Below are 16,841 nucleotides of genomic sequence, written 5' to 3' on the forward strand. Positions count from 1 at the left end.
TAAATGACAGTCTTGAGAGTCTAATTGAGATCCTAATACTCAGGTCCAATAGAGGCTGCACACAGACTCCAGAAGGAGCCCTCCTGTTCAGTTTATAGAGAAGTTTAATTGCTTTAGTGATATTTGGATTAACTTTCCCCAAAATATTTCCATGTGTAAGGTACAGTGCAGAGATGGAAGCAGACATTTTCTGTTTGCTGCTGAAAGTGTTCGAATGTTATATATTTGAAAGTTTAACATGGTTACAGGCTTGTAAGGGAGAAGCATCCTTATATTTCTGGTATACTTTTTTATAATATCAAGGAATTCTAAATAGAGCAAAATTATTTGTTATTGCAGAAGTTCATATTTAGTTAGTACTTTTATTCTGTATGCAGTTGAAAGAATGGGTAATTGACAATTCTATATGATTGTTTATGTGACTTGGGAGCACAAGTTTAATTGAAAGTCAATGGTACTTTGTGCTCCTAAATCACTTTGGGCTCTTGTGAAAATCCTACCCTTATTGATTAATTACTGGAGAGTGTAAGTACTGTAATAATACTTAGGTCTCGTAGTTCTAAGCCTTGCTTTTGAAGGAAGATCCCAAGTTTGGCTTCTTGCTTTTCAGATGACAGAGGTAGTAGGACACTTCGCCTCTGGAGAGCAGGAAGCAAATCTCTGATCAAATCCTAATGGCTGATAGGCATAGCATTGATAGGTGCTGGAGACAGCAGCATCCTTGTGCCCTCTGCCAGTATCTAGGTTGCTGCCATATGTGGTCTTTGAAGGTTGTGAAGCAAGCTAAGAGGGAAATGAGAAAGTTCTCTGGAGTGCTTTATAGATGGTAAATAATTATTAACTTCAGGTATGTCTACTTTGTAAGCTGGTGATGTGATTCCCAGCTGGAGGAGATATATTCGCAATAGCTCTGATTGAGCTAGCTCACTAAAAATAGTGTAACCCCAGCAGTGCAAGCAGTGAGAGGGGCTAGCTGCCCCGAGTGCATGTCCATAAGAGACGATATATACTACTCGGGGCAGCTAACCCCTCCTGCTACTGGGCCACTGATGTTATATTCTGGTTTTAGTGCATTAGCTCAGTTAGAACTAGTATCAGCATGTCTCCTCAAGCTCAGAATCACACTCCCAACTCAAAATATAGACATACCCCTTAGTTTGAAACATCTCATGGCCTTTAATAGAGGGTGAGGGTGACAAGGTTCCCTCATCAAAGGCTCTTATGCAAAGTAAGCTTCCACAGGATAAGAGGGAACATGCTCTCATGGATTGCTAACTGGTTAAAAGATAGGGAACAAAGGGTAGGTATAAATGGTCAGTTTTCAGAATGGAGAGAGGTAAATAGTGGTGTCCTCCAGGGTTCTGTTCTGGGACTGGTCTTATTCCACATATTCATAAATGATCTGCAAAAGGGGTAAACAGTGAGGTGGCAATATTTGCAGATTATACAAAATTACTAAAGATAGTTAAGACCCAGGCAGACTGCAAAGAGCTACAAAAGGATCTCTCAAAACTGGGTGACTGGGCAACAAAATGGCAGATGAAATTTAATGTTGATAAATACAAAGTAATGCACACTGGAAAGCATAATCCCAACAATACGTATAAAATGATGGGGTCTAAATTAGCTGTTACCACTCAGGAAAGAGATCTTGGAGTCGTTGTGGATAGTTCTCTGACAACATCCACTCAATATGCAGCGGCAGTCAAAAAAGCGAACAGAATGCTGGGAATGATTAAGAAAGGGTTAGATAATAGGACAGAAAATATCATGCTGCAGCTATATAAATCCATAGTATACCCACGTCTTGAATACTGTGTGTAGATGTGGTCGCCCCATCTCAAAAAAGATATATTGGAATTGGAAAAGGTTCAGAAAAGGGCAACAAAAATGATTAAGGGTATGGAATGGCTTCTATATGAGGAGAGATTAATAATACTGGGACTTTTCATCTTGGAAAAGAGACAGCTAAGGGGAGATATGATTGAGGTCTATAAAATCATGACTGATGTAGAGAAAGTAGATAAGGAAGTGTTGTTTACTTCTTTTCATAACAAGAACTAGGGGTCACCAAATGAAATTAATAGGCAAAAGGTTTAAAACAAATAAAAGGAAGTATTTCTTCTACACAACGCACAGTCAAGCTGTGGAACTCCTTGCCGGAGGATGTTGTGAAGGCCAAGACCATAACAGGGTTCAAAAAAGAACTAGATAAATTCATGGAGGATAGCCTCATGGTGGTGGTGTGGGAACCTCAGCTGCCCTATGCTTCACAGACATGGGTTCTAGTCCTGTGTCTCCTTACATCCACTTAGATGTCTTGCTCTAATGCTTAACTTTCCTTACGGGGGAGGGATAGCTCAGTGGTTTGAGCATTGGCCTGCCAAACCCAGGGTTGTGAGTTCAATTCTTGAGAGGGCCATTTAGGGGTCTGGGGCAAAAAAAATTGGGGATTAGTCCTGCTTTGAGTAGGGGGGTTGGACTAGATGATCTCCTGAGGTCCTTTCCAACTCTCATATTCTATGATTCTATGATAGGTCCATCAATGGCTATTAGCCAGTATGGGCAGGAATGGTGTTCCTAGCCTCTGTTTGCCAGAAGTTGGGAATGAGCGACAGGGGATGGATCACTTAATGATTACCTGTTCTGTTCATTCCCTCTGGGGCACCTGGCACTGGCTACTGTCAGAAGACACGATACTGGGCTAGATGGACCTTTGGTCTGACCCAGTAGGGCCGTTCTTATATGAGCATTTGAATACTTTTATCTCTTTTTACTATATCTTTGGAAAGGTCTTTACTGAAGACACCAAAGTCCTGGAGATAACCCAGTCATACACTGTTACACAAAGAGAGCCTGGAGATGAAGCTGCACCGAGCAAGCGTAGGAGGATCGAATTGGGATGGGAAATAATTCGAGACAACCTGCAAAGATCACAGAATGATTTTGATGTTATACCTTGGTAAAAACATCTTTTTTCTTTCACCTTGGAACTGATATCAGTACCAATAACTTATTAACAGGTTTTAGTTTCACATTCAATTATTTCATTATCTGTGAACTGTAACTTCCTACATTTTATACTGAATTGTCTCCCAAATGCTTTGTGCTGCAAAGTAAGGTGCTCAGATACAGAACACAGAGAGAGGCTACCATGGAATCAGCCTAGCTTTTCCCAGCTCTTGAAAAATCATGAAGAATGTTCTTGAAATTCTTGTTATAAAAGCTTCTATGTCAAATACCACATAATAGTTAGAAGTCAGAACTTTCACATTGCTGGCTTGGATAACTGACATGATATATGAGAGACACAACGTGGGTGAGGTAGTATCTTTTATCAACCAACTTCTGTTGGTGACAGAGATAAGCTTTTGAGCTACACAGGGGTCTTCTTCGGGTCTGACATGATATATGACTAATGTATGACAATGAAATGATGGTGAATGAAAATACTGGCTTTTATGAGGGGCTGTGGAGTTTCAATAAGAATAATGCCTTCGGTGAGAACCTCATCTCTATTCTCACCATTTTATGATGGGTAAACTGGTTTGAAGAGTATAATAATAATAATATAATCTTTGACATAATAGATAAAGGTATAACAGGATCCAGTGGTTGGAAGTTGAAGCTAGACAAACTCAGGCTGCAAATAAGGGGCACATTTTTAAACAGCACAAGGAATTAATCGTTGGAACAGTTTACAAAGGGCTGAGGTGGATTCTCCACTGGAAATTTTTTTAAATCAAGATTGGATTTTTTTCTAAAAGAGATGCTTTAGTTCAAACAGGAATATGGCCTGTTTTATATAGGAGGCAGGCTAGATGATCAGAGTTGTTTCTTCCAGCTTTATAATCTATTAATAAAGCTAAGATTTTGTCATGGAAGTCACGGAATCCATGGCTGCCAGAGAGCTCAGAGACATTTTCTGCTTCAGCCCAGGACAGCGTGGCTGGAGGTGTCAGCTGCTGGGCGGGGGGGTCCAGCAGCTCTGAGCTGCCAGGTAATAGGGACCACACAGCTCCCAGCTTCTGCGGGTGGCAGGGGAGACCTTGCAGCACTGAGCCACAGCGGGTGGGGGAGGGACCCCCCTAGCTCCAAGTCGCTGTGGGCGGTGGGGGGCCCCAAAAGCTCCCAGCTGCTGCGAGTGGGCGGTGGGGGCCCCCAACAGTCCTAGCCACTATGTGCCACGGGGGAGTGTCCCCGCAGCTCCCAGCCACTGCAGGGTGCAGGTTGGACCCCGGAACTCCAGTAGCCGTGGATGCTGGACTCTCCTCTCTTCCCATTTTGTCACAGTTATGTTTAGTAAAAGTCACAGACAGGTCACACGCAATAACCAAAAATTCACCGAAGCCCGTGACCTGTCTGTGACTTTTACTAAAAATAATCATGACAAAATCTTTGCCTTATCTATGAGAAATAAAATTACAGAAATGAAAATTAATTTTCTGTTTGCTTCACTGATATCTGACAATCAACTTGTAAAACAGCATTTATGTGGTGAGGCTGAATATACTTAATTGCTTCAAAATGATAGAATAATTGGTGATTGAACAAGCTATCTTGAACACTTAAACAATCACAGTTAAATATGCAACAATAGAAGTGTAAAATGATTCTCTGAAACTGCTTATATTATATTTTACTGCTTTTCAACACATGATGAATTTATGTACATTTCAAGTTAATTGCCTTCACTTTCTGTTTTTAAGGTTACAGATTACAGCCCGATTAATATCAAAGTATCCTATGAGTCTTCCTAACCGTGAATTATCGCCCTTACTCACTATACTGCACATGCTACTACCTCAGCAGAGGAAAGGGGAAAGGACCCCATATGTGCTAAGGTGCCTTACAGAGGTTGCTGTTTGTCAGAGCCAAAAATTAGATTTGGAAAGCACACAAAAGTTGGAGTTGCAGAGAATCTGGGCAAAAGTTTGGTCTCTTACAGTTCGCAGCATAAGTTTTCAGCAAGTTGAAACAGAAAGTTTTGGGTTACTTGGAGCCATAATTCAAGGAAACCTTGTTGTAATAGACAAAGAACTCTGGAAGATATTTTCAGGGTCTGCATACAAGCTTTCAAGGTAAGATGGGAACCAGGGATAGTGTATCTTGTGTCTTTGATTCTATATAGCTGTTTTTCCTCCGTGAACAGAAATACTAAATTTGTTCTTGTGGCGTTTTAAGTAAGTACTGTACATATTTGTGTTAAAACCTGTTTTTCAGACATTTATAATTCAGCCATAAAAACTCGCTCCAGTCTGAAAGTTGACATGGAAGAGAAGTGACCAGGGCAAGTTTCTTAAAAACAAATTTTGGCCAAAATAAATTCATTCTACTTTTGTTGAAACAAAGCAAAGCATATTTTTTGTTCTTTTACCATTAATCTAATTTCAAAAGATTGGATCCAAAATAGTTTTAAAATAGACAAGTGGAATCTATAATGTCTAAAATATGGGTTTGAAAATGCATGCAGAGTGAGTACTCTTATAAAGGAATTTTTAATATGCATGCTTAAGTATTTTATTTATGCATTTGACAATATTCTTAGAGCTGTCCAAGATCCAAAAATAAAGACTTTGCCTCATAATAATAGTAGTTGAATATAAATTTAATTATGATTTCCCACAAGCTGTTCTTTGCTCTGTTTTGTTGTAGTCCTGCTGCACGTTGTTTGGCGTTAGCAATGACTGCCTACGTAATACCAGAAACTTTGAAAGTAGGAATGATGCAGAATAATTGTGAAGGAAATACAGGGTACATGTTAAAAGAAGCAATAATAAAATGGCTACTGTTCTGTCATTTGGAAGAGAAGATGGAAGAATGTATTGAGTTACCCCCTGTGCTATGCAGGTAACAACTTGGAGTATAATCCGCTCTTTGTATAAACTCAAAACATAACAAAAAAGCAGGCAGGAAAAAATGAAATATTGAAGTCTTCATATGTTGCTAATATTTTGGTAGAGTTTATAAATCTGCGTGTTAACTTTCTGTAGGGTATCATAAAACACTTGTTTTGGAAATGGTTAATTTTTCCTGACTCGAATGTAAAAAAAAAACCAAAAACCTTGTTTTATAAAACTGCTGTTAGATGAAAATTACCCCATTTTTACAAACTGATAAACTGAGACAGAGATGGTGACTTCCATAAGGTCACACAGCGACTCTGGCATAGATGTGTTACTTCTGGGGGAAATTCTGCACCACTGCATGCACGCAGAATTCATGCCCCCCGCAGATTTCTTTGCTTCCACACAGAAAAATGACTTTCTGACTGGGAAGCAAAGCCCCAGCAGCGCGGGCGCATCGTTTCAGGCACCCAGAGCAACTGGCAGAGAGGTAGAGCACTGTGGGGCAGGAGGTGGGAATGGGGAAGATCCAGCTGGTGGCTTCTGCCCTGCGCCAGGCTCAGCTGCTAGTCCCAGCTGTGTTGGGAGTAGGGGAGGATGGGACTTGATCTTCCTTTGCAAGGAGTGGCCATGTCCGGGTCAGACCCACCCCCAGAAATCTCCCCAGGCTGTAGGAAACTCCACCCCATCCCACTTTCTGCCCATATTACTCCTCAGCCATGGGGGGAAGGGTCACTGTATGAGGAGCTGCTTCCCCGGTCACCCAGCCCCCGTGCATCTGGACCCTCCCATACCCAGACCCCTGCTGAGCCTCAGAACCCCCCCATGAGTCCCCCACGCCCTAACTCACTCCCTGCATCCGGATCCCCCTCGCCGAGCCCCGCCCTCTTCCCCCACATCCAGCCTCCCACCCCAGCCCCAAGACCGCCCCCTTCACCCTGATGAGCCATACCCCCGCTGCACCTGGACCACCCCAACGAGCCCCCTGGACCCCCATCCTACTGAGCTACAGCCAGGTGTATCTGGACCCCAGACCCCCCCCCCCACTGAACCCCCTCACATGCAGATCCCCTCTGCAGAGTCCCATCCCCCACACCCTGCTGAGCCCCAAGCACCTTCACCTAGACCCTGCTGCAGAGTCCCATTGCCCCTGTGCATCCAGATCCCAACTGCACCTGGACCTCCCACTTATCCACCCGCATCCAGATTATACCACACAGGACCATCTCACCCCACATCTGGATCCCCCCACACTAAGGATCCTGCCAGGCTGAGCCTACCTGTTCACACCTGGTGCAGAGGGGCAGGGCCTCAGGGTGTTTCTAGAGCAGACCCGGCCGTTGCGCTGTGTCAGGGTTGGGTACAGCCTTACCGCCGAGTCTGTGTCCTGAGGGGGAGCTGCAGGGTGATCTCTCACCTCTGTGCAGCCAGTGGCCTGTGCTTCCCACTGTTATGCTGGAGCTTCCATATTTATTTATTGACAAATTAAATTTGCATAACTTTAAAATATTGTGCCTAGACATTTTAATTTTTTGGCACAGAATTTCCTCAGGAGTAATGTGTGTAGAACTCAGGAGTCCTGATACCTAGTCCTGCTTAAATGTACAAAATTAAGGTTAGATTTGAGATTTGAAGTTCGGAGTCATAATCACCTAATAAGTATAGATGTTTCTCACCTGAATTTCAGCTCTGGGGTTTTTTTTAAAAAAAGTTTATTTTCTTTACAGTGATTTTCCTCATCTAGTGCTGCAGAAAATTCTTGTGAGCCTGACTATGAAGAACTGCAGAGCTGCAATGAACTTTTTCCAAAATGCTACTGAGTGGTATGTTTAAAATTAATGAATGTAGTTAGTATGCTCTTCATATTTAGGGGCAGTATTTTTAGGGTTGAACCAGGATTTTTTTACTTGTAGTACATATCCTCATTGATATTCTGTATTCCCCCTACTTGGCTAAGGTAGCATTACAGGTTCTTGCCATTCCAGCAAGCACTGAAGATATGGAACACATGTTTTCCTGTCTCTCTCATATCTTTTAATGTTCATTTCTGTAAAGTATTTAGCACACTTTTGGGCATTGTAAAAATAGTGCATCTACAGTCTGGTCAGGTGCTTTAGACAGGTATGAAGACAAAATCTCCTCCCTGAAGAGGTTACATAACGTCTCTCTTACCAGTAATATATCTTAGTAAAGCAATTATCAAAAAAACAAAGCAAAACAAAAAAAAACCTTAAAAAAAGCCCCCAACTAATTAGAAATTGCCTTCATGGATCCACAGTACCCACCCTTCTTCACCATTACTTTACAGTCTTAAAACTTGATTTAGTGGAAGGAGTTGGCCACAGCTCCAAATGCCTCCCCTTTGTACATCCTGGGGTGTTGTGGGGGGACATAGGCAGGTGGCGCACACTGCCTTGGTGAACACTGCTTTCCAGAATGCTCCGAGGTCACGCACCAAGATTGTGAGCACATTTCGTCCACAGCAGAGGTTCTCAACCTTTTTCTTTCGGAGACCACCCCCCGCAACCCGTTATTAAAACTCCACGGCCCACCTGTGCCACAACAACTATTTGCTGCATGTAAAAGACAGAGCCGGCATTAAGGCGTAGCAAGCAGAGCTATTGCCCAGGGCCCCACACCACAGGGGGCCCCCCAAAGCTAAGTTGCTCAGGCTTTGACTTCAGGTTCAGGGCCCTGGGCTTCAGCTCCTCATGGCAGGGCTTCAGCTTTCTGCCCTGGGACCCATCAAGTCTAACACTGTCCCTGCGTGGTGGACCCCCTGAAACCTGCCCCTCATTGAGAACCACTGATCTACAGTGTATAGATTCATCTTGATAATCATCTCAGACTACGATTAAAATAGTAAGTAACTTAGTGAGATTCACCTGAGAAATGAGAGAGCACAATAAATGACTAGAAGCACAAATAAAAATTCCATTTTATTTCTGCTTATGTTTCTTGTGTTTAAATAATGGTTTTAAAGGTACAGGTAGTAAAACAGGATGTCACAATAAGAGCAATGTGTCTTTCTTCAAGCGTGCAGCACACACAAGACAAAGGAGAAGTCAGTTTCTTGGAAATAGAAGAGCTGTATCTACAAACAACTTTTGATGAAATGGCTATTTTCACCAGCCTTGCAGTGAACATTGCAGATAAAAATCTGTCTGGTTCAGGACTTGCTGTCAACCAAAACCATAGAGAAACACTGGAGCACTGTCTGTTAGTGGTGTCAGAACAGCTTTTAAACAGCTACTCTTCTGAGGTGAGTTAGAAATGAACATTGAAGTCCACGTTCTGCTTATTTCTGTATTTTTAAAGTCACAGTCACATGTGCTTTTCCTTGAATTTTAGCAGTTTTCCTGTTAAAATTGAATTGCAGGCAATTTTAAATATTTCCTATAAAATGAAGTAGACAAATGTTTGTTTCCCTATAATGCTCTTCAGGATACCCCAAACAACTTACATGGGAGATAGTTACATGATCTGCAAACTAAGAAGTATACATAAAATTACAATTTTGACCATTTTTGTCCTTCCATACAATTTCTGCCCTCCATAATTCGGAGTTTTGTTGAAGTACCTAATTAAACATCTCAGGTGAAGTCCTGGCCCAGTTCAGTAAATGTTAGAGCTCTCATTGATAGCAGTAGAGCCAGGATTTCACCTTAGTGGTGACTATCAGCTTGTGCCTGGGAAGAAAAGGAATTGCAATTTTGAACGTTCCAGTTCCTTAGACAAGGCTGCACTGTTGTTAGTATCTTACTGTTCTTGAACTGGCTTATTCCTGGGTTTGCCAATGATCTTGAGCAAGTCACATAAGTTCTGTGCCTACATCTGCTCATCTTTAAATTACAGATAAAAATACTTACCTATTTTACAGGAGTGTAATGAAGCTGTTTGTAAAGTTCTTTGTGATCCTTTGTTGAAAGGCTGTACAGTATAGAAGAGAAGTATTAATGTAATAAACGTTAAAGCATTAAAAGAACCATTAATAGCTATGTAAGCTGCTGAAGCACCATTTACTGTAAAATTTATGATGTATTTATATTATGTATTAGATTTATTCCAAGTCTACTACTGCAGAACACCTAGTCCGATGTGCCAGTCTCTTGACTGGTGTTCTTAGCTGCTATTGCTATGCTGGCACATTAACTGAAGAGGATGCATGTAAATCAGAATTGTTCCATAAAGCTAAGGTTAGTAATAATGTGTGTTTGATAACTGTAAAGAAAACAATATTCAATAACATTAAAATGATTAATAATTATTAAAAATGAGTATTTTCATATTTTCAAAACATAAAACAATTGTTTCTGCTGGTTTTTGCTTAACAAATCTGTCACAGTAGGTGACAGAATTCAATACGTATTTAATGTATGGGGACTAGATTAAATATTTTCTCACTATTACTAAAATAATTATATAGAATTTTCTTTTTTAAGCTGTAACAGAAACTAGGCATAACTAAAATTACATACACGCTACTGAAACTACAATTATTTTGCAATTGAAGATATTCTTGTTATTAAAATTTTGCCTACTTGCTTTTGGGAAAATATAAAAAATCAAAATGATCAGTGTCCAGATAGCTAAGGGGTTTGTTAATAAGATAATGGCACCCTTCACCTCTAGGTCACTTGTGCAGATCTATCCATATTGGTAATGAATTAGTCACTGAGAGCACTTTGACTTTTTGAACTTATTTGGTAGTCCTGCTCTAATTCCCTAGTAGCCATGTATCTATAAAGCCACCATCACTACTAAAACTGTTTAACTTCTTTGTTGGGAATCTGAGTAGGTAGGTCAAAGACTGAACACACATGGAGATTGAATGATCTTTTCATGACTAGAGGTGGTGCCTTGCATCAGAGTTGAAGCACAATATCAGGGCAATATGGACAAATGCCATGTTTTTCCTTAGTGATTAGAAAATTTGAATTTCTATCAGGCCTGTGTGGTCAGTTCAGCACCTCTAGAGAGCAATGAATGTTTAAAATGGAAAAAAAAAGCAAACCTTCCACTCCAAAACTACTAACTTATGACCTAAATAGCGAAGCTTAAATGTGCAGCAGAACCACGTCTGTGTGTACGTGCGTGCATGCAGTCAAATAAGGGAAATATGTGACTGAGAGATTTTTACTACATTGTATTTGTATTTCTGTTTTTAATAGTCTCTCATGCATTATGTTGGAGAAAGCATTTCTCAGTCTAAAAGTAAACTAAACGAAGACTCTAGGATCATCTCGTTGAGGACTTTGATAACCCTGTGTACCAACTGCTTGTGTAATTGTACCAAGGTAGGATATTTAAAAAAATGTTTGTCCATTATTTCTATTCTGTAATATATAGCTAACTTAACTGTAACTTTTAAAAAGCAACAATAATGTATTTTGTAAGCTTCTGAGATGTTTATCTCTTTCATATTTACTGAATTATGTATTGCATAGGGAAAAAACTATTCGAACATTAAAGTTGCACATTTATATCAGGAAATGCCAAAGTTAAGACAACGATATGCAACTTCAACTCCTACCTCCTTATGAGCATGCATTACAGTAGTTTTCAGTTGCATGCTATTTCTCAAATACAGTACAATATAAAATACTTTTTTCTATAATCTTAAGTCCTTATCATTTTACACTTACATGAATTTCATTATCATCAATCAGTTTCTTTTTGACTGTTATTTAATATAAGTTCTCTATTCACTAAGGTATGTACTTTTTACTGTGTTCTCTCTCCAACCAGCAGAATGTTCTTTCTTAGATACAATTAAGAGGATCAGGCAGTTGACTATGAATTGTGAATTTAGGAGGCCTGTATATGCTAATATATATTCAGTATTGTTCTGATGCAAAACCATGCTCTGAAATTCCTAGCCTTTGTTTGCCAGAAGCTGGGAATGGGCGACAGGATGGATCACTTGATGATTACCTGTTCTGTTCATTCCCTCTGAAGCACCTGTCATTGGCCACTATCAGAAGACAGGATACTGGGCTAGATGGTCTGACCCAGTATGGCCGTTCTTATGTTCTTATCATAGAATCATAGAATATCAGGGTTAGAAGGGCACTCAGGAGATCATCTAGTCCAACCCCCTGCTCAAAGCAAGACCAATCCCCAGTTTTTGCCCCAGATCCCTAAATGGTCCCCTCAAGGACTGAGCTCGCAACCCTGGGTTTAGCAGGCCAATGCTCAAACCACTGAGCTATCCCTCCCCCCTATACTTACTCTGTAGTAAGTGGAGTACTATATATATCTGATAGAGTATATTACTCATCCCTGTCTGGCATATGCAGAGTAGTACATGTTACTGCAAGGGCCTACACCTATATCTGAAGTAACAAAAAAATTGTATGGTGTAATATTTGAGAAATAATGAACCAGATCCTCAGCTGGTGTAAACTGATGATGCTTCATTAAGTCAGCTACAAGCTCTGTTGAAGTCAGCATTGGGGAAAAAAATTCTGTTGTTGAAAATTGTATACAATTATGTAATTAAAGGCTGTATTGTAAAGTCATTGAAGTCAGCAAAGCTATGCTGATTTGATTCAGCTGAGGGTGTGGCCCAGTGTTTTATCATGAAATTAAATACCATATTGTAGAGCATGTACACAAGAGGGCAGAGCTCACAATGGATTTAGAACCTCAAGCGTGCAACCTTAACCCATAGCATTTCCTGCATTTCGAACGATTAATTATGCAATTTTAACATTCTCTTCACTTAGAGGGAGATTTTCAAAGGCACAAATAGACTCCCAACTTAGATTTGGCCCTTTGAAAACTTCCCTCGTGATTTATGTGGAAATTCCTGGGCAAAACAGTAGCAAAAAAGAGGGGATAAAACATAAAAAGGAGCTTTACTCTCTAGAAATTGAAAGATCTTTTAGGCAGCAATAAATAGACAATGGTGAGAATAAATTTAATAACTAAATCAGTATTTGGTGAGACAAGACTAGAGTCTATTAGAGGGAGTCCCTCGTCTATCCACCTTAGTTGGTACTCAGTTTTGCACCTCACCCTGCTTCGGATATCCTGAGGTACATCAGAAATGAGGCTCCCTCCTGCACACCTTACAAAGTCTTCAGGAACCTTTATTTAGCCCTTTTGTTGCTTACGTGATCAGCAAAAGATGAGCTGCAAATTCAGTGTGCACTTGACCCAGCCTGATTATAGGGAGTATAATATCTGATCCAAAGCCCATTGAAGTCAATGAGAGTCTTTCTGTCAACTTCATTTTGATGAGGACTTTAGTATGTTCTTAACACATTTGTATGTACATCCCAGCATCTTCCAATATATGCCGGAAGGAACCCCTCTTCTTCACCTTAGCAGCTGTGCCAGAGTCTGCAGAACCAGGCTAGGCGATGGCAGTTTTAGCATAAACCCAACCGCCACTGTATTTTGCTGTTTGCAATATTCTCAACTTGCACTTCTAATTGCACTTCTCAACTTGGCGCTATGCATGCATGTGAAGCAAACCTCTCCTTAGCTGTGCAGCTTTTGAACTCATCAGAAAAAAATCTCCTGCATCTGATCCATGAGTAATTTTCAGATGTTCACCTGTCAGATCAAAACCAGGGCAGGATATTTCAGTCCCCACAGTTTGGCTTTATGACTATTTAAAAAAATTACCAGAATTATCGTTATAATTGAGAGAGGTGTTTTTAAACTCCCTGTGCTCAGAAACAAGAGACCCGTTTTTTTAAAATAATCTTTGTGCGGAGACCAAGCACAGCACAATTTTTGATCAAAAAAAGTTTCAGAAAGTTATGAGTGACTGAAATGGGGCTAGAATGCAGGCTGCTAGCCTTAGCTATAATATTTACTGCCACCGCTATCATTCAGTAAAAAAAGTTTAATGCAACATAAGGTGCACTGTGTTGCATTAGCGTAAAGGTTAAAGTTGTAGCCACTCCTTGCAACAGCTCCTGGAATGAATATTTGTACCCAAAAAGACCCTTGAAAATAAAGATTTAATATTGAAATCCACCTCAGCTTTAACTATAGCATCACTAGGATGTGGCTGCCGCTTACAGATACATTACTAGACTGTTTTCTTTTTTTACACATCCTGGAGGCTACTACTCATTCTATGAGTGTTCCTCAAGGTAAAGCAATAAATAGGTATATGAGAGGATTTTAAAGAAATCGTGATTTTTTTAAATCTTTGATTAATATTCAATTTTTTTGTTTTCTCATTGGAGTTTTAAAAAAGTCATTTATCCAAAATGACACAGATGAGAGAGATTACAGTACCTCTCTCTGACACAAAAAACAGCCGAACTGATAACATTTTAGAAAAAAAACTTTTCTACTTGATTAGTAATATATTTGAACTTGCTTACAGACATGTTCCGTTTCGGATTTTTCAAGATAAATTGTAATGCATGACACACTCCTTTGAGATTGGAATCTGGACCTGTATTCTTAATATTATCTGTTTAATGTATTCACAGTGTGGATTTCTTTCTAAAAACAGAATATGTTATGTACTGTGATAACTGGTCTGTATACTTTACTTTCTGACAGAGCAGTCCAAGTAAGATCTTATCAGGCTTATTCCTGAGTTTGTTAACATCAAAGGCGATGAATGATTTTGTAGATATTTGCAAACATCTGGTAAGTATGTTTCTCTAAATGCTATGTTTCTTTGCATGAGGATTATTTATACAGTATAAATAACTCAGAGACAAACCAAATGTGATTTTATTACAGAAAACAAATTAGGCAATAAAAATATATCAGACTTAAGGGCCTTTCTAACTAGTAGTGTTTGTTTGGACCATTCCTACATGTGTGAACAATGAAAAAACATTGATCAAAGTACTATACTAATCTTGTGTCCAAAATTTAGTTATATTGTTTAAGCCTTGTTTTGATACTATATGAATGAAAAGAGCACACTGATAAAGCTATAGAAATAATAAATTATAAGCCCCACTTTCATTAAGTGAATGAAAAATAGAAACACATTGTAAAGTTTACGTAAGTAGTTATGGCTTTTTGATCAGTTATTTTAACATCCACAAACAGCTTAATTTATGCTTAAGATTGTCAAAACACACATCTTACTACTCAGCCGTACATCTTACAGCATCACCTGTTGCACTAGCTTGTACCTGTGCTTTTCGGTAATTGATTTGATGATAAATGCAGAAATACTTGTCCTTGTAACAGATCTGAATCAAGGTCAAATCTGGGAGCTGCAAGCACATAAGAATTTGCTTCCATTTCTTTTTCATTGTATTAAGCTCATCTATTTTTTGTTAAATTTTTTTTGCGTTTGGAAAAGATGAAGTATTTTTATGCTGTTTAAAGTAACTTTTTAAAGGTGCTTGAAAAATAAATATTCATGCTGAATTCTTCAAATATGTACACTTCTGTCCTACACTTAGTAGCAAGGGAACAGAATGTGGCATCACTAAGTTTAGTAAAAACCTGGAAACTGTATCCTCATCCACTTCCAATGCTCCTTGAGCTGGATGTCCAATCCAAATAAATAACATACTTCGTATTGTGCGTGAGGAGAAGCTGACAGTCTCACGACTGTTAGCTTGTCAGCCAGTTGGTTGAATGGTAATTATTTAGGGAGTCCTTGTGTCATGCTCTGGTTTCTTTCTAATCAGAAGTTTGCCAGTTTCTAAAGTAACGTTGGTGTTTAAGTGCTAACAATTCAGTCGACATTCTACGAAACCCCGAAAAGAAAGCAGTCTCTTTCCCAAAGAGCTCACCATCTAAAGAAAACAGTTCAAATCACACACAGTGCACTAGCTAACTAGAAGATGGGTTTATCGCAGAAGGCTGAAGTAAATATAATGCTTCATAGTTGATGACTTTAAGTTGGTAGGTTGCACAGAAGTGCAAACAGGGATTTCAGTGAGATTAACTACAATTATAATTATTATTTACTGTATGTAGTACAATACTGCTGAAGGGTCCCTGTCAAGAATCAGGACCCTACTGTGTGCTTGGAAATATACAAACAAGTAACAGGAAGACACCCTTTGGCTCAAAGAACTAGATGTATGACATGATGGGATAGGTAGAGAAAACAGAGAAGTGGAAAAATGTGAGGACAGGTAACAGCAAAATGAACACATGTTGTATAGCAGAAAGTATTATTTTTTAAAAAAACTTATTGACCCACATGGTGTGCACACTACTCAAGTGAGTAAATTCATGATCTTAGCATCCCATGTCCTTTCTCACTCTGTTTGGTTCACAAGGAAATGATGGTCTGTTTCCATGTTCTGTTACCTATATGGCATCTTCAGCCACCGAAAATTTTTTACAAGAATGTGATGCTTTTGTTAGATGGTCTTTACTGGCAAACCAAGTGATGCTGGAGATGTAGACCTAATGGAAGACGATATTGAAGAGAGTGCAATGGAAGTAGATAACCATGTAGCCATGGAACGATTTGATGATCACTGTATCACTGACTTCGGTGATGCAAATGAGTCTGGGGAGATGCAAAACATAACTGGTAAGTGAAAGTATGCTTTCTGCCCAGAATTGTTTGCATAAGTGTAGGGCACATGCTTCTTTCAATCTTACACTGCCCACTTGTCTCACATCACAGTTAGGCAATACATTGGACCATTACAGTAGCTGGGATTGTAGTTGAGCCATTTGCTTCCCAGAACAATAACAGTGCTTAGCAATTCCGTATTGTTGTACAAACGTTAACTAAAGCCTTGGGAGGAAACTACTATTCTTAGTTTACAGTTGGTAAAACTGAAGCAGATAAAGTAAATAACTTGTTCAGGGTCACACAGTGAGTCTGTAGCAGAACAGGGAGTAGAGCTTAGGTCTCCAGGTCTAATCACTAGTCCGTGCTTCCCTTCATACGCAGTACCAGGATATTTTCTTGTGTTTTCTAATTGTCTCTTTTCTTGCAGAGTAGGTCTATCACCTCTTTGGCAAGGTCAGCTTTCTCACATATCCAGACATGCAAAAGAGATGGCACTTTCCTTATCCATGACCCAGTTT

General features: G+C 39.7%; 1 protein-coding gene across 5 annotated transcripts in view; it reads left to right on the forward strand.

Annotated features, from left to right (window-relative positions):
• The window catches only part of ATM (ATM serine/threonine kinase), a 151,962-nt gene that overhangs the window by 33,193 nt on the left and 101,928 nt on the right, over positions 1-16,841 (forward strand). For all 5 annotated transcript variants that reach the window (XM_073338919.1, XM_073338890.1, XM_073338900.1 and 2 more), the window contains 9 exons: positions 2,793-2,962; positions 4,710-5,081; positions 5,656-5,850; positions 7,574-7,669; positions 8,883-9,108; positions 9,905-10,042; positions 11,018-11,143; positions 14,379-14,468; positions 16,164-16,335. In XM_073338919.1, the coding sequence (XP_073195020.1) occupies positions 2,793-2,962; positions 4,710-5,081; positions 5,656-5,850; positions 7,574-7,669; positions 8,883-9,108; positions 9,905-10,042; positions 11,018-11,143; positions 14,379-14,468; positions 16,164-16,335 (1,585 nt within the window). The remainder of the gene's footprint in view (positions 1-2,792; positions 2,963-4,709; positions 5,082-5,655; positions 5,851-7,573; positions 7,670-8,882; positions 9,109-9,904; positions 10,043-11,017; positions 11,144-14,378; positions 14,469-16,163; positions 16,336-16,841) is intronic.

Source organism: Lepidochelys kempii, chromosome 1, assembly GCF_965140265.1.
Source record: "Lepidochelys kempii isolate rLepKem1 chromosome 1, rLepKem1.hap2, whole genome shotgun sequence".
Lineage (NCBI taxonomy): Eukaryota > Metazoa > Chordata > Testudines > Cheloniidae > Lepidochelys > Lepidochelys kempii.